Source organism: Rhipicephalus sanguineus, chromosome 2, assembly GCF_013339695.2.
Source record: "Rhipicephalus sanguineus isolate Rsan-2018 chromosome 2, BIME_Rsan_1.4, whole genome shotgun sequence".
Classification (NCBI taxonomy): Eukaryota; Metazoa; Arthropoda; class Arachnida; order Ixodida; family Ixodidae; genus Rhipicephalus; species Rhipicephalus sanguineus.
The window spans coordinates 141,018,107-141,041,936 of NC_051177.1; the positions used below are offsets into that span (position 1 = coordinate 141,018,107).

A 23,830-nucleotide genomic window follows, 5' to 3' on the forward strand; every position below is an offset into this window, starting at 1 on the left:
CACGTGAGTGTTGTAGAGCGAAGTTGTTACCTTGTGATTTTTAGTAACGTGACCAGTTGTTACGTGATTTTAGTCAGGTGGCTAGATGTCACGTAATTTCACCTGATTTTTGTCGCGTGATTAGTTGCGTGATATTACGGGATTTTAGTCTCGTGCCTAGTTACGTGATGTTACGTGACATTTAGTCATGTAACAGACTTGCCCATCATATTTATTGCATTCCACGCCGAACAAATTGGCGCGCGTGTTGTGGGAGCAAAGAAGAAGATCAAGAAGAGGGCGAAGTGAAGCGAGCGCGAATCGGTTCATGATGATGACAATTCTGTTCGCAGTACCCGACGCAACGAAACGCTTAAAGAGTTCCGCTATTAAAATTAGGTTTCTTTCTTTATTTCAGTATTCTCATTATTTACTACTAATAAAAGCTTTGTTTTTAATACATTTTATCGTGCACCGGAATTTCCTCTATAATTTCTTCAAGTTTCTGCTCTATAAATTATCCTATTCTTAAGCTTTATGTGAATTTACAATGCCACTCAATTCTTGGCCAATCCCGCGCAGTGGTTATGATCGACAATTAATGGGTGAACGACAACAAGACCACGACGCAGCCCTTGCCGTGCATCTTGCTGCGGAACCTCCGTGTAAAAATCTGTGCTTAGTTCACGTTTGAGTCATTCTGCTTGGTGTTACGAGGGGGAAAGTAGGGGATTGGAGCATGGTCGGAGGACCCGTGGCCCGCGCTCTTGCTGTTTTCCCAAGCGTTGCCCTTAGGCTTTCTTGGTTAACCCTCCCATTTCTCAACCCATCCCCCATGGTGGCTGCGGTCTACATGTCCTATCGTAGTCGTCATCATTGTCATTGTAAGTCTAATCTCACGTTAAGGCGTTTCCATAATAATAATAATAATAATAATAATAATAATAATAATAATAATAATAATAATAATAATAATAATAACCTTCATTGGCATGCCGTTGGAAATGGGGCGGCAACCAGTAGCTACCGTGCCTCTTAACAAAGAGGCGTTTATCTCTAGGACTCCAGCATACTATCTGTGTTGAGCCGGGCCTGTACGATGCGTTTCCCTGATTTACATACTATTTTTAACTACCCGGTGCCGTCTTGTCAGGATGGCCGAGCGGTCCAAGGCGCTGCGTTCAGGTCGCAGTCCGGTCTTCCGGGCGTGGGTTCGAATCCCACTTCTGACACTCACTTTTTTTTATTTTTCTTTCTTTTTAGCCCTTCTATACTGGAATCGCTTATGAAAAATGCGATTCTCTATCTCGAAACCCATGTTGATAGCTGCTGTCGCTCTTCCCACACTGTGCTTCGTATATGTGTCCGTATAAAATTCGAAAGTTAGTGTCAGAAGTGGGATTCGAATTTTATACGGACACATATACAGAGCACAGTGTTGGAAGAGAGACAGCAGCTATCAACATGGGTTTCTAGATAGAGAAGTGGGATTCAAATTTGGGGAAGAGAGACAGCAACTTTCAACATGTGACAATCCCACTTGTGACACTGCTTTCGCTCTTCCCACACTGTGCTTCGTATATGTGTCCGTATAAAATTCGAATCCCACTTGTCACACTAATTTTTGCTTGTCGTGACCTATCTTTTTTTTCTTTTTAGCACTTCTATACTGGAACCGCTTTTGAAAAATGCGATTCTCTATCTCGAAACCCATGTTGATAGCTGCTGTCTCTCTTCCAACACTGTGCTCTGTATATGTGTCCGTATAAAATTCGAAAGTTAGTGTCAGAAGTGGGATTCGAATTTTATATGGACACATATACAGAGCACAGTGTTGGAAGAGAGACAGCAGCTATCAACATGGGTTTCGAGATAGAGAAGTGGGATTCAAATTTGGGGAAGAGAGACAGCAGCTATCAACATCTGACAATCCCGCTTGTGACACTGCTTTCGCTCTTCCCACACTATGCTTCGTATGTGTCCGTATAAAATTCGAATCCCACCTGTCACACTAATTTTTGCTTGTCGTGACCTATTTTTTTTTTCTTTTTAGCACTTCTATACTGGAACCGCTCTTGAAAAATGCGATTCTCTATCTCGAAACCCATGTTGATAGCTGCTGTCTCTCTTCCAACACTGTGCTCTGTATATGTGTCCGTATAAAATTCGAAATTTAGTGTCAGAAGTGGGATTCGAATTTTATACGGACACATATACCGAGCACAGTGTTGGAAGAGAGACAGCAGCTATCAACATGGGTTTCGAGATAGAGAAGTGGGATTCAAATTTGGGGAAGAGAGACAGCAGCTATCAACATGTGACAATCCCACTTGTGACACTGCTTTCGCTCTTCCCACACTGTGCTTCATGTGTCCGTATAAAATTCGAATCCCACTTGTCACACTAATTTTTGCTTGTCGTGACCTATTTTTTTTTCTTTTTAGCACTTCTATACTGGAACCGCTCTTGAAAAATGCGATTCTCTATCTCGAAACCCATGTTGATAGCTGTTGTCTCTCTTCCAACACTGTGCTCTGTATATGTGTCCGTATAAAATTCGAAAGTTAGTGTCAGAAGTGGGATTCGAATTTTATACGGACACATATACAGAGCACAGTGTTGGAAGAGAGACAGCAGCTATCAACATGGGTTTCGAGATAGAGAAGTGGGATTCAAATTTGGGGAAGAGAGACAGCAGCTATCAACATGTGACAATCCCACTTGTGACACTGCCTTCGCTCTTCCCACACTGTGCTTCGTATATGTGTCCGTATAAAATTCGAATCCCACTTGTAACACTAATTTTTGCTTGTCGTGACCTATTTTTTTTTCTTTTTAGCACTTCTATACTGGAACCGCTTTTGAAAAATGCGATTCTCTATCTCGAAACCCATGTTTGATAGCTGCTGTCGCCCTTCCCACACTGTGCTTCGTATATGTGTCCGTATAAAATTCGAATCCCACTTGTAACTCTAATTTTTGCTTGTCGTGACCTATTTTTTTTTTCTTTTTAGCACTTCTATACTGGAACCGCTTTTGAAAAATGCGATTCTCTATCTCGAAACCCATGTTGATAGCTGCTGTCGCCCTTCCCACACTGTGCTTCGTATATGTGTCCGTATAAAATTCGAATCCCACTTGTAACACTAATTTTTGCTTGTCGTGACCTATTTTTTTTTTCTTTTTAGCACTTCTATACTGGAACCGCTTTTGAAAAATGCGATTCTCTATCTCGAAACCCATGTTGATAGCTGCTGTCGCCCTTCCCACACTGTGCTTCGTATATGTGTCCGTATAAAATTCGAATCCCACTTGTAACACCAATTTTTGCTTGTCGTGACCTATTTTTTTTTCTTTTTAGCACTTCTATACTGGAACCGCTTTTGAAAAATGCGATTCTCTATCTCGAAACCCATGTTGATAGCTGCTGTCGCCCTTCCCACACTGTGCTTCGTATATGCATGTCCGTATAAAATTCGAATCCCACTTGTAACACTAATTTTTGCTTGTCGTGACCTATTTTTTTTTTCTTTTTAGCACTTCTATACTGGAACCGCTTTTGAAAAATGCGATTCTCTATCTCGAAACCCATGTTGATAGCTGCTGTCGCCCTTCCCACACTGTGCTCTGTATATGTGTCCGTATAAAATTCGAATCCCACTTGTAACACTAATTTTTGCTTGTCGTGACCTATTTTTTTTTCTTTTTAGCACTTCTATACTGGAACCGCTTTTGAAAAATGCGATTCTCTATCTCGGAACCCATGTTGATAGCTGCTGTCGCCCTTCCCACACTGTGCTTCGTATATGTGTCCGTATAAAATTCGAATCCCACTTGTAACACTAATTTTTGCTTGTCGTGACCTATTTTTTTTTCTTTTTAGCACTTCTATACTGGAACCGCTTTTGAAAAATGCGATTCTCTATCTCGAAACCCATGTTGATAGCTGCTGTCGCCCTTCCCACACTGTGCTTCGTATATGTGTCCGTATAAAATTCGAATCCCACTTGTAACACCAATTTTTGCTTGTCGTGACCTATTTTTTTTTCTTTTTAGCACTTCTATACTGGAACCGCTTTTGAAAAATGCGATTCTCTATCTCGAAACCCATGTTGATAGCTGCTGTCGCCCTTCCCACACTGTGCTTCGTATACGTGTCCGTATAAAATTCGAATCCCACTTGTAACACTAATTTTTGCTTGTCGTGACCGATTTTTTTTTTCTTTTTAGCACTTCTATACTGGAACCGCTTTTGAAAAATGCGATTCTCTATCTCGAAACCCATGTTGATAGCTGCTGTCGCCCTTCCCACACTGTGCTTCGTATATGTGTCCGTATAAAATTCGAATCCCACTTGTAACACTAATTTTTGCTTGTCGTGACCTATTTTTTTTTCTTTTTAGCACTTCTATACTGGAACCGCTTTTGAAAAATGCGATTCTCAATCTCGAAACCCATGTTGATAGCTGCTGTCGCCCTTCCCACACTGTGCTTCGTATACGTGTCCGTATAAAATTCGAATCCCACTTGTAACACTAATTTTTGCTTGTCGTGACCTATTTTTTTTTTCTTTTTAGCACTTCTATACTGGAACCGCTTTTGAAAAATGCGATTCTCTATCTCGAAACCCATGTTGATAGCTGCTGTCGCCCTTCCCACACTGTGCTTCGTATATGTGTCCGTATAAAATTCGAATCCCACTTGTAACACTAATTTTTGCTTGTCGTGACCTATTTTTTTTTCTTTTTAGCACTTCTATACTGGAACCGCTTTTGAAAAATGCGATTCTCTATCTCGAAACCCATGTTGATAGCTGCTGTCGCCCTTCCCACACTGTGCTTCGTATATGCATGTCCGTATAAAATTCGAATCCCACTTGTAACACTAATTTTTGCTTGTCGTGACCTATTTTTTTTTTCTTTTTAGCACTTCTATACTGGAACCGCTTTTGAAAAATGCGATTCTCTATCTCGAAACCCATGTTGATAGCTGCTGTCGCCCTTCCCACACTGTGCTTCGTATACGTGTCCGTATAAAATTCGAATCCCACTTGTAACACTAATTTTTGCTTGTCGTGACCTATTTTTTTTTCTTTTTAGCACTTCTATGCTGGAACCGCTTTTGAAAAATGCGATTCTCTATCTCGAAACCCATGTTGATAGCTGCTGTCGCCCTTCCCACACTGTGCTTCGTATATGTGTCCGTATAAAATTCGAATCCCACTTGTAACACTAATTTTTGCTTGTCGTGACCTATTTTTTTTTTAGCACTTCTATACTGGAACCGCTTTTGAAAAATGCGATTCTCTATCTCGAAACCCATGTTGATAGCTGCTGTCGCCCTTCCCACACTGTGCTTCGTATATGTGTCCGTATAAAATTCGAATCCCACTTGTAACACTAATTTTTGCTTGTCGTGACCTATTTTTTTTTCTTTTTAGCACTTCTATACTGGAACCGCTTTTGAAAAATGCGATTCTCTATCTCGAAACCCATGTTGATAGCTGCTGTCGCCCTTCCCACACTGTGCTTCGTATACGTGTCCGTATAAAATTCGAATCCCACTTGTAACACTAATTTTTGCTTGTCGTGACCTATTTTTTTTTCTTTTTAGCACTTCTATACTGGAACCGCTTTTGAAAAATGCGATTCTCTATCTCGAAACCCATGTTGATAGCTGCTGTCGCCCTTCCCACACTGTGCTCTGTATATGTGTCCGTATAAAATTCGAATCCCACTTGTAACACTAATTTTTGCTTGTCGTGACCTATTTTTTTTTCTTTTTAGCACTTCTATACTGGAACCGCTTTTGAAAAATGCGATTCTCTATCTCGGAACCCATGTTGATAGCTGCTGTCGCCCTTCCCACACTGTGCTTCGTATATGTGTCCGTATAAAATTCGAATCCCACTTGTAACACTAATTTTTGCTTGTCGTGACCTATTTTTTTTTCTTTTTAGCACTTCTATACTGGAACCGCTTTTGAAAAATGCGATTCTCTATCTCGAAACCCATGTTGATAGCTGCTGTCGCCCTTCCCACACTGTGCTTCGTATATGTGTCCGTATAAAATTCGAATCCCACTTGTAACACCAATTTTTGCTTGTCGTGACCTATTTTTTTTTTCTTTTTAGCACTTCTATACTGGAACCGCTTTTGAAAAATGCGATTCTCTATCTCGAAACCCATGTTGATAGCTGCTGTCGCCCTTCCCACACTGTGCTTCGTATACGTGTCCGTATAAAATTCGAATCCCACTTGTAACACCAATTTTTGCTTGTCGTGACCTATTTTTTTTTCTTTTTAGCACTTCTATACTGGAACCGCTTTTGAAAAATGCGATTCTCTATCTCGAAACCCATGTTGATAGCTGCTGTCGCCCTTCCCACACTGTGCTTCGTATACGTGTCCGTATAAAATTCGAATCCCACTTGTAACACTAATTTTTGCTTGTCGTGACCGATTTTTTTTTTCTTTTTAGCACTTCTATACTGGAACCGCTTTTGAAAAATGCGATTCTCTATCTCGAAACCCATGTTGATAGCTGCTGTCGCCCTTCCCACACTGTGCTTCGTATATGTGTCCGTATAAAATTCGAATCCCACTTGTAACACTAATTTTTGCTTGTCGTGACCTATTTTTTTTTCTTTTTAGCACTTCTATACTGGAACCGCTTTTGAAAAATGCGATTCTCTATCTCGAAACCCATGTTGATAGCTGCTGTCGCCCTTCCCACACTGTGCTTCGTATATGCATGTCCGTATAAAATTCGAATCCCACTTGTAACACTAATTTTTGCTTGTCGTGACCTATTTTTTTTTTCTTTTTAGCACTTCTATACTGGAACCGCTTTTGAAAAATGCGATTCTCTATCTCGAAACCCATGCTGATAGCTGCTGTCGCCCTTCCCACACTGTGCTTCGTATACGTGTCCGTATAAAATTCGAATCCCACTTGTAACACTAATTTTTGCTTGTCGTGACCTATTTTTTTTTTCTTTTTAGCACTTCTATACTGGAACCGCTTTTGAAAAATGCGATTCTCTATCTCGAAACCCATGTTGATAGCTGCTGTCGCCCTTCCCACACTGTGCTTCGTATATGTGTCCGTATAAAATTCGAATCCCACTTGTAACACTAATTTTTGCTTGTCGTGACCTATTTTTTTTTTAGCACTTCTATACTGGAACCGCTTTTGAAAAATGCGATTCTCTATCTCGAAACCCATGTTGATAGCTGCTGTCGCCCTTCCCACACTGTGCTTCGTATATGTGTCCGTATAAAATTCGAATCCCACTTGTAACACTAATTTTTGCTTGTCGTGACCTATTTTTTTTTTCTTTTTAGCACTTCTATACTGGAACCGCTTTTGAAAAATGCGATTCTCTATCTCGAAACCCATGTTGATAGCTGCTGTCGCCCTTCCCACACTGTGCTTCGTATATGTGTCCGTATAAAATTCGAATCCCACTTGTAACACTAATTTTTGCTTGTCGTGACCTATTTTTTTTTAGCACTTCTATACTGGAACCGCTTTTGAAAAATGCGATTCTCTATCTCGAAACCCATGTTGATAGCTGCTGTCGCCCTTCCCACACTGTGCTTCGTATATGTGTCCGTATAAAATTCGAATCCCACTTGTAACACTAATTTTTGCTTGTCGTGACCTATTTTTTTTTCTTTTTAGCACTTCTATACTGGAACCGCTTTTGAAAAATGCGATTCTCTATCTCGCAACCCATGTTGATAGCTGCTGTCGCCCTTCCCACACTGTGCTTCGTATATGTGTCCGCATAAAATTCGAATCCCACTTGTAATACTAATTTTTGCTTGTCGTGACCTATTTTTTTTTCTTTTTAGCACTTCCATACTGGAACCGCTTTTGAAAAATGCGATTCTCTATCTCGAAACCCATGTTGATAGCTGCTGTCGCCCTTCCCACACTGTGCTTCGTATATGTGTCCGCATATAAAGCAATAATGACAGAGTGTGATAAGTACTAGATAGTGCTCTCATGCACCACAGAAATAATTTGACAATAACATTTTCAAAAAAAGTTGTGCCAGTTGCAAGCCGTGAAAACCGCCAGACAGCAAAGCTGTAATAACGATTATGATGAAGACGGTGATGACGTTCGCTACAAAAGTCAGTATCATGATCACATCGAGCACCACCATCATCTATTCGCGTTTTGTTTTAAAATAATTTTCGTAGTTTTTGCGCTCACCGAGTGTCATCGTTACACTTCAAAACTGTGTTGTATGTGGTTCACCAAAAACGCCGAAGTTTAAAAATAGCTTTCTCAAAAAGGCCATAACAATTTATTTTTTAATCTCTCCGGTTGAATTCTGTGACGCTGTCTACCATTCTGCGTAAAAAAAAATCGTTGCATTATTTCAGTTGCTAACAACTTATAATATGCGTAACAGCACAAGCACGCTTCTCCTGTGCAACTGCTTGAATTCTTTGCGCCTTGCGTGTGTGAGTGGCGCGCTGCAATCAGCAGCTGTATGTATAACAGCCTATAGACCTTTTCACAGACGGCTCCCTGGGCTGCGCTAAATAGGCGTGACCCCCGAAAAATGCACTGCCGAGGCTGTGACGTCACCCTTTGTACTCCCGCGCGCAGCCCAGGATGGCGGCGTTTTTTCTCTCCTGTTAAGGTATATAGGTTGTTATACTTAGAGCTATAATAATAATATCTGGGGCTTAACGTCTACTTAGAGCTATAGGTAAACGGCTAATTAGTAATATATAGCTATTTTATACACAAACAGTGATACGATTTTTCTAGACAAAGCCGGTGCCAATTTCTCATTTATGACGGGCCGCTGAATGTTTTATCAATATGTCGGGATACTTACTAGTCAGCGACTTATTAGCACGCATCCCGGCTATCACTACAAGGCCGCCAGCACTGAAGGCGCCTCTCAAACGGAATAGCCCTTTTATTTTAAAACGACTGTTTCAAATAATCAGGATACAGCGCCAGCTTGTTTTCCCAAGCGCTTGGCGACTCGGTTTTACGCAAGAAACTTCTGCCTAAAGTAATTTAGTTTTTTTCTTCCCAAACAGTTATTCTTTCTATATCCTCGATAAGATATGCTACCAATTATTGGTAAATCAAATTCTGGGTTATTTAGTGCGAAAACCACGATACGCACGACTAGAGGCGCCCCACGCAGTGCAGCCACAGAACACTTATGTGCAGCACACCACTCATGGTTCTTTCAAACCTCACCATCAATGTACGCGCGCGGTTTCGCATTTTGCCCCATCGAAATGCGGCCGCCGTGGCCGGGAATCGCACCCGGGCCATTCTGCTTACTAGCGCACACACAGCCGATAAGCTAGCACCGAGGGTCAGCTACAGTGTTCCTGAAATGGCCCTCAACGTTCATTGCGCTAATAGAGCACGGACCTGTAGACATCTAAGCGAAATTTTCTACGTGTTCACTGGTGGAGCGTAAGGTCGACCTCTTTCTGAAGACCAATCTTTTTGTGGATCGGCCGCGATGTGTCTATCACTTGGGAACATCGGACAAAGCCGTTGGTTGATATGAATGCAAGAGGTTTATGTCCGTGTGCTCCTTTTTACACTGCTGCAGTGCATATTAGGTCCGTTCGATTCGCCTGCACCAACGGAACCCGTTCACGAGGTTCACGAGGTGCTGCACCTTTCCATTCGTTTCAGCAGTGCAGATGGCGGCCTCTGAACCATGCCATTCGTTTCAAAAGGTGCAGGAGAGCAGCACGGTTCACGATTTTCCTGCAGCCTCTATGCTGACGGTGCCGGCTCGGTGCAGTCTTGCGCGTGCGAACTAGCAGCTGCTAAGACGACGCAGCATTCAGGTGTAGGCGCTGCATTGCCAAAGTGTGTGCGCCTCACAGACTGTCCACGTGCGGTTTGCCACCTGTCAACGTTACGTAGACGACGTAAATTAAGCGAACAAAAATAAGATCTGCACCATATGTCGGCACCTCGTCATTTGTTTCTAGTGAAGCACCGTGCCTGCACCACTGGACTCCTGCTGAACAATTTCTGAACTTCTCGCGCACCGCCGTGAACCGGTTACGATTGGTGCAGGTGAATCGAACGGACCTATTAACTCACACAACTAAACAGGTTGCAATAGTCGAAAACTCACGTTTTTAATTTTGTTTGACACTTACATACAAGTGTAGTACGTGTGCACTTCTGAGAGCAAGACAATTGTCTCGCTCTCAGGCTGTTAACAGCCTTTTTCTCAAACGAATATGAACCGTCCATTTCAGTGTGACAGAAAATTCATGTTTCCCTAAAGAAAAAGGCAGACATTCAGGGGAAGAGGAAAGCTCGAAGGCATGAAATATTCTTGAACACAGTATGTCGCTGCAGACGACGTTTTAACTAGCGGTCACGTAGGCTGCATGCAACTTGAAGAAGAGAAGAACGCTTGTCGAAACGTTCGCTACAGCAACACACCGTGTTCAAGAATATTTCATCTCTCAAGCACGTTTTACCCGTTCCAAAGTGTTGACGAAACTTTGAGAAAAAGTGGTTCAGAGCACGAGAGTGCGAATGAGCTAAAGAATGACGACACAAGACGCACAGGCTGGTACCATTGTACTAAACTTTATTGTACTTGACTAGTTCCCTCGAAGGTTTTTATTCCTCTCTCTCTCCTTCTCTCTATTTACAAAGCCCGCCGCAAACACAGCTTCTCTTCTGCGTGTGTGTGCACTTGGTGTGTCGATTATCAAAGGCGAAGAGCGATGGCGTACGCGTCTCGTGTTAACATGTGTATAGTGTGTGTATCTGCGTGTTTGCGTGTGTGTGTACACATCATCGCCATAGCATCACCATCATCAACACATAATCACTCTCGTCAGCCGCGGCAACGGCCGCAACTTCTGCGCGCGACATCGTCAACACACACATAAGCGCCATCGGCGCAACACACGCGTACGCCACGGAAAAAAGAAAAACACAAACAAAAAATAAATGAAACTGACCGACGCCGCCACGGCGTATACGAAGATGGAAACAAGACAGATACGCAGCTGCGCTCCATCTGAACACAGCACGAAAAACGCACAAAGCACGCAGCGCGTCGACCTCCAAGCGCAAAGTTTTGCTAACGCCCACGCCGGTTGAAACCTGAGCCGGCACTAGACTACCTGCTCGCTTCATTTTACACCATGTTCAACCAGTCCACGCCGTAAGTAATGTGTCCGATCATGAGACAATGCCAAGACCACATCTGCCGCGCATTGGTGTTCAGACACGCGTTCGCGGGTACGCAGCAAAGGAGAGCACCGGCTTGAGGGAGGCAGTATGTCCTATTTTGCCTCGATACTGTGCTTCCTTATTGATGATGTCAAATCGATTTCAATAGAGCCAAACAGTAGCGCTACTCTCTAGATTGTAAAACTCTGCCATAATGTCAGGTCGCCACTTACGACGGTTGTTGAACAATTTGCTCACGGGGTTGCTACAGCTTCCTCCATTGGCTTGAAGTGCCAAGTCCAGTACAGTGATACCAACACAGACTTGAAGGCAGGCAGATGTGCGCATGTTCTTTTTGGTCTTAAATGTCTACTTTCTGCTATCGCATACTTCAAATGGAAAATAATTGGCTTGACTTCACTACTTGGCTTCGCACTTGGCATTCTTCAACTATTAACGGAAACGCTGTTCATCCTAAAATGGGCACACTTTGATAGGTGCTTGATCTGTTTTTGAGTCTCAGTGTAGCCACAAGCACAGTTCATAGCAGTTCATTCATTACTGGGCACAGTCGCTCAGGCAGCTGCGAGAAAGACTGTGCAGAGCTTGGCAATCCTTTTCACCACAGTCCTGAAATGTGTCATCTGCTGTGGACTTGTTCCATGGTAATCAGTACAGCAGTAACATGTTAAAAGAACTTAACTGCTCCTTCAGGTATGAATAGTCACCGAGAAAAACAGAAAGGAAAAACTGGCCGACGCGAGACTATTCCATTGGGCGAATCAGTACTAGCGTGGTTTAAGAAACCACATTACGTCCTAGACATTTCACTAAGCACTTGTAAGGAGTATGAGGCTTACTATTTTCAGCTACTTGCAATGATGACTTGCTGCAGATCCAAATACTGTCTGGTTCATGATTGTCACCTGCGATTCTACAACTTTGTCTGTTTCGGCATACATGCCTTGTACTGGCATGGCACAAATCAGCACATCACTCTCCTGTCATGGACAAATTAAAAAGCCTTTCCTTCAAACATATTTCACAGGCCAGAAGGCCAGCCATGGAGTTGGCAACTCTGCGCATGGAGGTCACAACACCACGCCTGAAGTCTCGTCAATGCAACAGTGGCAGCATCAGCGTCAAGCTGATGTCACACGCGATGGTGGTGGCGCACGCGGGGACGAAGGCAAGAATAGAGACACACAGGCACGCACTGTGGAATGCACGCACAGTTCTTCGATAAGAAAGGCACCAACGGACATGCGTGTACTACATTTCACACATACACACGCGTCATCATCACCGTTGTCATCATCGGCTGCTGCTTCGGCAAAGTAGACATTGCAGCCCGCGAGCTGCACTTCATATTTTACCCCTTACGACATCCAATTTTGCACCTCTTTCCCGAGATGACAAACGAGCCTCTGCAATTTGTGTGTGTCTGTGTTTTGCATGTGGAGTACTTGTATCGTTTTCATGTGTGACAAAGTAGGCAAGCACTGATCTTGGTTTTTCCATGCCCAGCCCTCAGACAGGTCTCCGTGCTTGTAATGCTGCACCAAGCAATGACCCAGCCGATTCTCAGATGCCGAAGCTTCGAAGCTACAATGCACACCAACACGTCAGCAGGATCTCTCGAAACAAAATGCATCTCCACAACGCCAAACCAACTTCAACACAAATGTTTCAACCAATTCACCTTGCTGGCAAGACAGAACCCACGCTGAAAGTTTTTGCAGTGTTCATGACACACCTGCCAAAGAATTTACCATGCAAGTGCTCCCTTTAAAAATCTGACTCCCTCCTTTATCAGTCTGCAAGTGACATCCGACATCTGAGAGTCTACTGTAACCCCTGTCACACGAGACCCAAATGGCATGCAACAGGATAGGGACAAGACAGCAACACAAGTATGCAACGCCATCAGCAAAAACTCTGGCGGAGTGGCTCAATCAGCGTTGTTAAAGCAGGGTAAACAGCCATGTGCCGCCAAAACAACCAAAATATAGGAGGTTTACCGAATCAAAAGCAAACACTTCGCCACAGCTTGTGCAGCACACTGTTCTTTTCATTTTTTTCTGTTTGCCGCATTGTGTGACAGGAGTTGGAACAGTGGCAAGCACAAATAACTGACGTGTGAGCAACAGCTGGGAGTGGTACTGTCAGTGTGTGTTGCTTTCTCTTGGTAGAGTGATGGTACTATAGACATTAAAGGCCCCATACGGAAACAGGCAGGGGGAAAGAGATAAAAGGTGCATTCAGTTCAGGTGCACTGGTGATACACCTTGGCTCTGCTGCTTGGCAAGCCATGCTAGCCAGCTCCATGGCTGGAGACACCAAGCAGCCACGAGGCCTGCGTGACAGAAGCTCCGAACAATGCTGCCCGTGTGGTGTCCCCAGCAAAGGGTGGTCTGATATCAACAGCGAGAACAGCGGCTGCTCCGCTGTCCACGATAAGAGTCGTGGCAAGGCAAAGACAAGACTGGCTTCGGATCAGCTCAGCCCGAAGGAACAGCTGTGCTTGCTCAATGGTCGGGTTTCCACGCCACCTTCACCTGCGTGCCATCAATTGTCCTACACTAGGCAAAACACTCCCGATTCCTGCCCCCAGGCAATATCTTTTGTCGCTATAGGTCAATGGTAGAGATAAAGATATATATCTATATATTATATGTATGTACATCTAACACAGTGCTCACTTTTCAATTCATTAAACAAAATAATTAACCAACAACGATGACCCGCCCCTCCTACCCTCGCTCGACGGTCAACAAGCTCCGTGCAAGTGCGTCTTTCATACTCGCCGAGATAATAAAAAATCACAACTGCCACCACCTGTAATGATACAAAAAATAATAGCCAACAAAAACACGAATAATACAGTCCAAGGGCAGAGGTGCCGCTCCCTCACACGCACACACACCACACCCAGACAGGCCTTGCACACAAGGGGAGCTCACTGGTGCATGCGAACGCAACATGAACTGTGCTGTCAAGCAGCTTAGGGTGACAGCCGAGGCTATTAGGCCAAAGGTAAGACTTGATCAGTGTGCGGCTAATCTCTGCACAGTAGATGACAGAGATTTGAGTGGCACGCAGATACCAGAAAGGACAGGCCGCCCATTAATGGTTTGTTCTCTGCTGAAGTTTACGCTACTTGTCTCTCCTGGCTTCACTAATTCCAGATGGGGTACAGCACATCCCAATCCAACAAAGAGCAGACAGTGACGTTTGAAAACGTCATGTGACCCTCCCATAACCACACTAAATGAAACCGAAAGAGGCTTAATCATTGGCAAAAATAACTCGTCATGCAGCCATCAAACAATACCTCAACATCCAACTTGGATAATAATCTTTTACTCGACTCTTTTTTTTTTTTAACTAACTGTTGCCTGTTATGATGGGCACCAGAAACTTCGCGCTATGTGAGCCTTTCTTCTAGACCAGCTAAATCGCATATTTTTTGGCATTTCACAGTGCTTACGAGTTCATTGTTTATTAATTGTTTCCGCTTTATGTAAGTGCACCAGTCAGCTCCTTAAATAGTAATAGTTTCCTGTTCAGACAACTAGCAATCGCCTGGACAAAGCTCTGCAACTGTAACACATCAGCAAAGTCTCCTGGTGTGCATTCACTCATACAGTGACAGTTGAATGCCACAAGCAAAGCACAAATAAAGCAGATGTCAAATGGTACATGCTAGCAGCTCCTGTCGCAACTCTGTCCTTGCGTAACCTGTTGCCTTCCCGTTTTCCGACACAACACCCAAGCTCGCACGGCAGCAGCTACCATCCAACACCACTGTCACAAAAGCCCAAAATACAAGCGCACGCTCGGAGTTATGCAAACTCATGTCTGTACATTTTCTGACAGCCAAACCAGCAGACAACCGAACGAGCAAACGCACAGATTGCGTCAAATGGCCGCACGTTTTGCCAACAGACAAGCGGCCCAAGCTTACAGGGCAATGAGAGGTGCACACATTTGTCGAGACAAGCAATAAATAAGACCACAAGCAAGAAATAACAAAACAAAAAGATGCCAGGAAAACGAACCCACTATTTACACAAATGCATGCGTGCCTACGACCACACATATATGCACAGGCTACAAAAAAATCACAATTCTTCAAAATCAAGTGAACGATAATAAGCAAAACTAAGGTTGGAAAGACGTGGTAATGTCCTGCCCTTCATAGTAGTGTTCAAAGTTTTGGAATGGGCCCTCGCAATGGCAAATTGCAAAACATCTGAACTGGCAAACTTCTGCCATGAAAAAAAAAACACCGCAGATGTTGGAATCTGAATATAAAGAGCGCCGCGGATCACAGGTGAACTGAAATGGCCCACAGCTGCACCCCCCCCCCCTTTGTCAACCTCTGAGTGAAATGAACTGTGCCTGCCAAAAGAGCAACACTCCCACGAACCTGCCACCCCCTGCAGTCTCTCGCAAATTCTTGCAAATTAAGTCAGGTGGTGGGCAAATATTGCTGTTATTTACGTAAGTGGAAGCCAGAATAATGGATCATGTTAGAAACTGTGCAGGACTTGAGAAATTTTCATAAACTCGGCATCACAAAAATGCAAACATTCATCAAACGAGGCCAGCACAGTGAACGTGTTTCGTAACCAAGAAGATATGCTAAGCCTTTCAAAGCTACCAACCTTGCTCTGCTACGCGCATTAACTACTCAGATATTGTCAGCACGCGTCTCCTAATCCACTTTATTTTCAATGTCTAGGTTTTATGCTTGCCTAAAGAGGAGCTGAATAGAAATGAGGAAGCCCCTGTAGAAGAAGATGCAAGAGCTCTGTGAGCTACAAGAAGAGCTAGCGTACAGACTCATGTAATAGCTGTACCCTTTCCATGTTACAGTTCTCCTGAAAAAAAAAAGTAGCAGGGCTGCTGCTGCATTGAAATGTTGTCTTTGCCTAGGCTCTCTGTCTAAAATTTAACAAATTTTTTTCTTTTTAATTTGGAACTACTGAACAGGCTGAGACCAACAAGATCCACGAGTACAAAATACACAGAATCCATGGATATAAGTTGTAGCTGCTTTAATCATAATGATGACTGGCGACTCTGTGAACTTAAAAAGCAACAGCTGTCAGCTTTATTGGATAAACTTGCGCTGCTTTAATGTACACTTATATTCACTTTAAAAATGTCCAATAACTTCAAAAGGAAAGAAGCCGTGTCACTGGCTAAAACTGTGGACACCCCTCATGTGCAGCTAAAATAAAATACGTCATTCACAGGGCCTAAAGCTGACGTTACACCATTACACGAGTCAATATGCCAAGCTGAGAGGATGAAGTAGCCGTGCAGATGGCAAGTTGTTAAGAAAGAATGTTCTGACACTGCACAGCAAAAGATAGCTGCAATGCATTGAATTTGCACGCTCTACAGATGAAGGCAAGAATGGAGACTTTTCCAAGCAAGAACAGTGGCATCAACAAACTGCCTCTCCAGGTGTTGTCCGAACTAGCATGTCGGGCTTACTCTCATGTGCTAAACGAAAACCACGTGCCTCAATCTCTTTGCGTGCAGTGCCTCATCGGAAACACTGCAACGTCGACAATGCACCTACTAAGGTAGACTGTATGCATCGACCACATTTATTGTAAGTTCCACGCTTGCCTCACAATGCCATGGAAAACTCCCATCTCTCCTTCTGAAAGTGCCGCCTTCAAAGAAGCGAGCTTATTCTTAACACTGCAGGTGTGGGTTAAGGTACAAGCAGAAAATTTCTTCAAGTTTCATAGGCCATGACTCAAGCCAGGTTACTGCAGGTTATCACGATGTCTTTGGAAACTGCTCCAAGCAACACAGATGGGCCTGCCTTAGATTTCATTCCTGAAGCCATAGTGAATAGCAGAAGCATAATGATGAAGTGCAAAGGTTTGCATGACTACTAGAGCTTGAAAAATCTCTGCAATACTAGCAGTATAAGTTAGGGTACACAGTCTGCAGCTCGTTACGTAATGTTTGAAGGGTTCGTACCAAGCCTCTTCTGCAGTATTGGTCTATCTGAAAGGGCCACTGAAAAAGCCACCCAAATTCAGGAAGGTTGACTTGACTAATGCTATTTCTAATGTCTAATGTGCCAATAATTGGAGCATTTGATAATGGGCCATCTATTTTGTGACAATTATGCTGTTCATAAACTATAGTGACATGGTGAGTTCCTAAATGTTGTTTTCATCAAGTAGTTTAGTATCGCCAGAATTTCCTAACCACTACCCATGCAACTCTACAAACAAACTTTCAGTAGCTGATGACCTAAACTTAACATTCCGTTCAATGTCTTGAATAAAGGTTTGTAATTGCTACAAGCTGATTTGTGACGTTGACACATCGAGCGTCAACGGCTGCCACGCAGCCAGCAGCAAAAAGGTTGAATAGAGCTGCAAGTCGCTTGCGCCTTTAGTGTCAACTACAACTTTTCCAGCGCAAAAACTACGTGGAACTTCTTGCATGCATCTGCTTAACACAAACACCACCGCACTGCCCACTCACTTATGCCACTGATCCATCCACAGAGGATCCAGCAATGGCAGCTTCAGTGTCACACGCCGACTGCACAATGCGTCCACAGCAAAGGCAAGACGGTTCACACTTTAAAAAATGCACGCGCGCTGCATTGCCTAGAAGGGCCTTGTTTAGAAGCCTACGAATCGGAAGCCACCACAAACCAACAACCAATCACGGGCGGGGACCACATGTGGAGGAAGAAGAAGAACCAAACAGCATTCGTTCCTTGCAGCTAGACGAATGATGAAGCAGGCACATCCCCGACAATTACCACCTGAACACACGCACGAAAGCAGGTGGCAAAACAGCTGAGGCAAAGGCAAGAAGGCCATCTTTACAAGCTGCAAGGCACCCACCACTTCCATGTCATCACTGATCCGGTTGACCCTCCACGTCAGCGACGACGGCTAACGCTCCATTGCACATGCATCTTCAAATGCTCGGTGGGGAGTGAGGAAAACAGGGGAGGATTGTAGGGAGGAAGGAAAGGGAAGAAAGACTTGCCTAAATCACCAACCTCATATGCCTCTTAAAAATAGAACATCATCCTATTTACACATTGTGTGTGTGTGTGTCGCCTTGCACACGAGCAAGTGTAGTAGTGTGACACCTAGTGGCTGTGTGTGCGTGTGAGTGCGGGCCGAGGCGATGACAGAAAATAAATAGGCCCCCCCTTCTAACTCTCTTCCCACTTTATTTCCCTCTGCTGAAGAACGACGCGCATTGTCACCACACCACGCAACACACACTTGACCCACCCCACCTCTCCTCTCCTTTTAGACTGAGCGAGTTTCGAGAGCGGCCGCATGTCACCTGCTCCGCTTCCAACAACCTGGCTGGCATCAATAATTTTGTCACCAACAAGACCCCGCTCCCACCATGAACCTCCGACCTGCAGACAGACGTGAACAGTGACAAGACTTCCGTGACAAATCTATGGCAGTCATTCCTAACCGTGCCATTACTTGCATACACAAGACAGCTCACAGATGCTGCCTCTGTTATGTGATACAGCCGCTCTAAGAAACCACCAATTCAAGAGCGCAAGTGAACATCTCAAGTTCGCACTTTCCTGGAAATGCAGTATTGCAGAGCTTGCAAGTACTGTCTTCTCCTAATGGCACATTGCAGCCTAATCTCATAAACCAGACTAGCTGCAACTAATGTGCAATTTGGCATCAAGAGATGGTAAAGTGGTAGTTCACTCCTTCAATTTCCCTTAAGCTCTGTGCCAGAAAGTGCTGGCTTTTCTCGGGGATCTGAGCACTGAATTTAATAGGATTGGGCGATTGGTTTGTCATTCTCAAACTGGCAGAGCGTAACAAGGAAAAAAGACAGCCGAACTGGCCAGAAGCTGTACAGCACTTTGTCCCTTCTTCTGGCCGGCTTGACTGTTTTTTCCTTTCCCTTCTTGCGCTGCACCAGTTTAATAATACAAACTACTGTGGCAGTAAGAAAAATGCTGATAGGGCAACACAACATACTCAACATAACCACAGTGTGTGAACATTAATCAATGCAAAATGATTTTCTACTTTCTACTTCGCAATATACAAAGAAAACCATCTTTTACGTCTTGAGTGAACTTTCCATGCAACGCTATTCAATGACAATCAAAAAACTTTGCCACCACTACAACAATGCCAGCTAGCAAGCTAGCCTAGTGCACTGAAGGTGCCCGCAAGCTCTTGCAAACTGAATTTTGCCATGCATTCCACCACTTGCATGATCACAGCATGGCGGACATAGCGACTTTCTCTAGAACAACCACTCCAGCTAAACAAGCAGCAAGCCACTCCTTTGTCGGCACAGAGATAATTAGCCCAGCTACTGTGGAAAAGGTTGCCTAACTCGCTCAGGTTTCAGCAATGGCTTTTCTGCAGAGGATATTCTGCAAAGGCCATAGTTCTCACAGCACACGACTCAGTTGTAAATTGTCGCAGGAAAGAGGAGGGAGGGGGAAGGCCTACCATGCCTGCCACATAAACACTGCCATCACTGCAGCCACCATTACCTTACTGTCAAGCTAAAGGTGGGCATAGCAGTAAAGCCACATTTCAACTTAGCGTCACAGCGAAAACAACAAACAATTTGCTTGATGCTACTGCTGCTGCCAGAAGAACTGTCTAGTCACACCAAAGTGACATCATCACCTTCGTGGCACCACCACCAGCAGCCCCACACCCTGGTGCCAACAAGCGCAGTGCTACCGCAGTTGTGGACGTGAGACGGAAGTGCCTCTCCGATACCACTCTCGGAGGAGCCAGCACTCCACACCGCAGCTGTGCTAGCCACTGCTATCACCACAGGCACTCGACAAAATGTCAACAAAACAGCAACCACACGACGGCCTACTGCGCAGGCACCACACTCCCGGCCGTCGTGGCGGTCATCGACACTGGAGTTGCCTCAATGCCAGAGGTAACCACAGACCGCTGCATCACCGAAGGCGAGAGGGACACATCCATGGGCGCAGCCGTGCAAGCCGGGACTTCTGCAGCCACAGAATCCTCGTCCGTGCTGCCGCCTGCTGCGACGGCCGAGGAGGAGGGTGTAGAGGAAGAGGCAGCGGGGCTTCCGTTGGCGCTCTCGGCGGGTGGACAGAGTCCAAGCGCAACGGCTAAGTCCTGTAGCACAGCAGCATCTTTGGGATCCACCAAGTTGAAGCGCGTGTTGAAGAGGGTAAAGTGGGCGAATATCGAATGCAGGTGACCGTGCAGCTGCAGCAAGACCATCTCCCGGAAGTGGGCATGGTACAGGTGCGCCAGGACATGCAGAAGAAGTCCGTGAATCTTCTTCACCAGGGACTCGAAAGAACTGGGAAACTCGCGTTCTGCAGAGAAGCAATTCACATGCCAAAGTTAGAAACTCGAAATGAAGTGGGCACATTCAAGCACATACAATGGGACACTACCACCAGCTCGTTTGATGCTGCATCTGAATCACTGACACCTATGTATGTGTGAGTATATATATACGTGTGTGAGTGCATGTGTGTAATATTGATGACTGACTTTATTCTATAATATATTCGTTATATCAAAATTCAGCCTCCGTTATTATACGAGAAGGGCCCTGCAAGAAATGCCTGATTAATAGAGTACCACGGAAAAACTAATATCAATAACAAAAAAAAGATCTATTTTGTTGAATTCAGAAGCTGGTGACCACACTTGCAGCTTCATGCTGTGCCAGCAATGTACTCTTCACAGCAGCCGTAAAGCACGTGGAAAACTGAAGGAAACACAACGCACAGTGGCTATCAGCGTAAGCAAAACTATCACACATATTCTGCTGCTGTCGTTTACCATTAATACCTCGGGTACTGCCTAGAGTGGCGCCAATGCTATTTTATACTTAGTCTGATGAATTCCCAGTGAGGACACGTTGCACACTTGCCACAAAAGCAAGTGAGCTTTGGTCTAAAACCACATCAAAGTGAGGTGACAAAGTGAATTATGGCACCCTTGTTCCCAGTCCCGGGTTTTTTATTATGCGACATTATGCATGCACATCACGCTGGAAAATTTGAGCAAGAATCTGTACAACTACAGAAATTTCGCTCATCACTATGCAATAGTTCAACAGGAGTCTCGTAAGTTTTATTATAAAATATACCCACATGGTTTTGCTATCGGTGCTGGTGGTAACTGTGAGCAGCTCAAGAAATCGCGACAGCTATTTAAAAATATGATGCTGCAGTGTACGTCCTGAACAAACTTTTATTTGCAGCACAAGTGCCTATTGGTTCCAGTTGCTGTCGCTTAGAAATCTGTACTTTACTGAAGTGAGTAATGAACAGCTTCTTTTGATTTCAAGATTTGAGAGAGAGAGCCCAGTAATCACCCTAATTAAGTGGCTGGTGACAACCGTTTCCTGAACAATCAAGATAGAGCGGAAGATAATTAAGAAGTCGTTACATCAATGGCTATCCATGCCTGTCACGTGCCACAATGTGAAAACAAAAACACCAAATTGTGTGGTGATGCAAGGCACAAGCAAAGCAGAATACAAAACTATGATGCTGTGTAGAGTTCATGATACTAGAGATGGCTACATGATGTGTTCGTGACCGAACTTTCTCTTTCTCTTGCTCTGATGGTGAGAAGGAGAGCATTCAAGTGGAATCTTGTACCCGAACCGCTGCCAAAAAAGATTCTGCTACACTTTGGCGGGTGCTCTCTACACATAAAATGCATGTAAAAAGAATTTCTCCACTGGTACCAGGAGTAGCTTTAATATACTGCACCAGTTTTCCTTTGCGATAGCAGTGAAACTTCGCTATAGATTGAAGATGTGGATAAACGAACCTTGCTACACCGAGTTAAAAAAACGCTTGTCGGGCCACAACATTCATATGGGGATGGATTACAAGCGAAGCTGTATTCGCACTTCTGTTGTAGACGCCTGTCTGCTCATTTCTTTAGCGTGTGCAACTACAAATGGTGGCTTTCTTTTTCGGACTCATGGTCTTTTCACATATTCTCTGCTTTTGCATGGTCCTGCTTTCACGGTATGTCTCCGCGTTGCTGCTGACAATCATAGGCGTATGCAGGGTTCCCCATAAGGGGGGGCAAAGGTTCATCGCAGCGCCCCCCCCCCCCACCCTACTAAGTCCATGTATGGGGTAGATTTTGCGTCCACCCCCCCACTTAGGTGACTAGAAGGGTCAACGTACGGGGCAGATTTTGCGCCCCCCCTCTTGGGTGATTAGGGGGGGCGGCCGCCCCCCCTGCCCCCCTGTGCGCACGCCTATGCTGACAATGCCTCTCCACTTTTTTAGCTTTTTTCTCTGTGGCATGAATGTGCTGCGCCGCCTCAGCATCTTCTTTGTCTATATTGTTTTCTGTGGGACCGTATTATGCCAGCTGCGGTGTCTCCATTCTTTTTTCGATTTATTTTTCTGCATAAGCGCACTCCGCTAGCTGCACCATCTCCATTTTTTGTCATTATTTTTGCCTGTGTGGCAGCGCACCGCCAGCTGTGCAGCCTCCATCTTTTTTTTCTATACGTTTTTTGTCCATTTTGTCTACATAGGGACATCAGCAAGCCAAAATCACCCCCCCTCCCCCCCCAGCGAACAGTTTCGCTGTAAAAATGAGGTGACCTGATTTTTAGATCTGGTGTTGCCACACTGCCAGTTTCAGGCCACAGAGATGGGTGCCCTCCCAAGTAGGGTACTCATTTCAAAAAGTGGCCCCATAAGGATCTGGGAAGGCCTCTTGGCGCACCTTAACCCAGCACAGCCTTGGGCAAAATAGCTGGGCATCTGCCACTGCTGTGGAAAGGCAGAGAACTGCTGCAGTAAAATGAGTACCCGGTGGCAGCCTGTGATATGTACAACCATATTTGATTGAATCACAGGTTTCACAATATCAAACGCACCTTGCTAGGCTTACATCCACAAAGACAAAAAAAAAAGAAAGCACCATTACTTCTGCGAGGACTATAGAGTGTTGGAAAGTACCTGCACAAAGTACTGCATATCAATAAACGCACCTTGACCCATTGCTGGCTGAAAAAAAAAGGAATGTAAACAGCATTTCTATCTGCTTTGCATCAGTAGATGTCCTGCCACCCTTTCGACACACCTGCTGCTGTTTTCATGAAGCAACACAGAAAGGCTGTGACCACTCGGGTACTTTCAATCTTCACACGCGGCCAAAATCCCCGAAGCAATAAATGCAACCAAGACAAAGTGCAGACTTGAAGCTATGCAGTTCGTGGCTTTTTTTTTGTCACAGAAGAATCGTACACTAGCACTATTCAACCTTGTGGGGAATGGCGATAGCCACCCTCACTCTCGTCCACACTGGCAGTGATATGTCCCAGCAGCGAGGGCCACTGCGCATCCTCCCGGATGCGGACATGCTCGATAACTGGGCAGAGCGCGCGGCCAGGGAGAAGTGGTCGGCAAACGTTCGTGGAGTGTGCGTGTGTGCGCACAGTGTGGTCCACCGGGACCAGGGTTAACGGCACCGGTGCGGAAGTGTTCGTGGAAGTTTGCAATACCGTATTTTCCGGTGTATAAGACGCACCTTTTTTCCTAGATTTTCACTGGTGCGTCTTATACAACGGTGCGTCTTATATACGCAAAAAGTCTT

General features: G+C 44.7%; 1 protein-coding gene and 1 non-coding gene across 3 annotated transcripts in view; one reads left to right on the forward strand and one right to left on the reverse strand.

Annotated features, from left to right (window-relative positions):
- The first annotated feature begins 1,127 nt into the window (after positions 1-1,127).
- Trnal-cag (transfer RNA leucine (anticodon CAG)) lies at positions 1,128-1,211 on the forward strand. Its single transcript has one exon. It is a non-coding gene; the product is annotated as a tRNA-Leu (tRNA).
- A 9,365-nt stretch (positions 1,212-10,576) lies between these two features.
- The window catches only part of LOC119383731 (MOB kinase activator-like 2), a 168,663-nt gene continuing 155,409 nt past the window's right edge, over positions 10,577-23,830 (reverse strand). For both annotated transcript variants that reach the window (XM_037652006.2, XM_037652005.2), the window contains exon 5: positions 10,577-20,559. In XM_037652006.2, the coding sequence (XP_037507934.1) occupies positions 20,078-20,559 (482 nt within the window). In that variant the 3' untranslated portion in view covers positions 10,577-20,077. The remainder of the gene's footprint in view (positions 20,560-23,830) is intronic.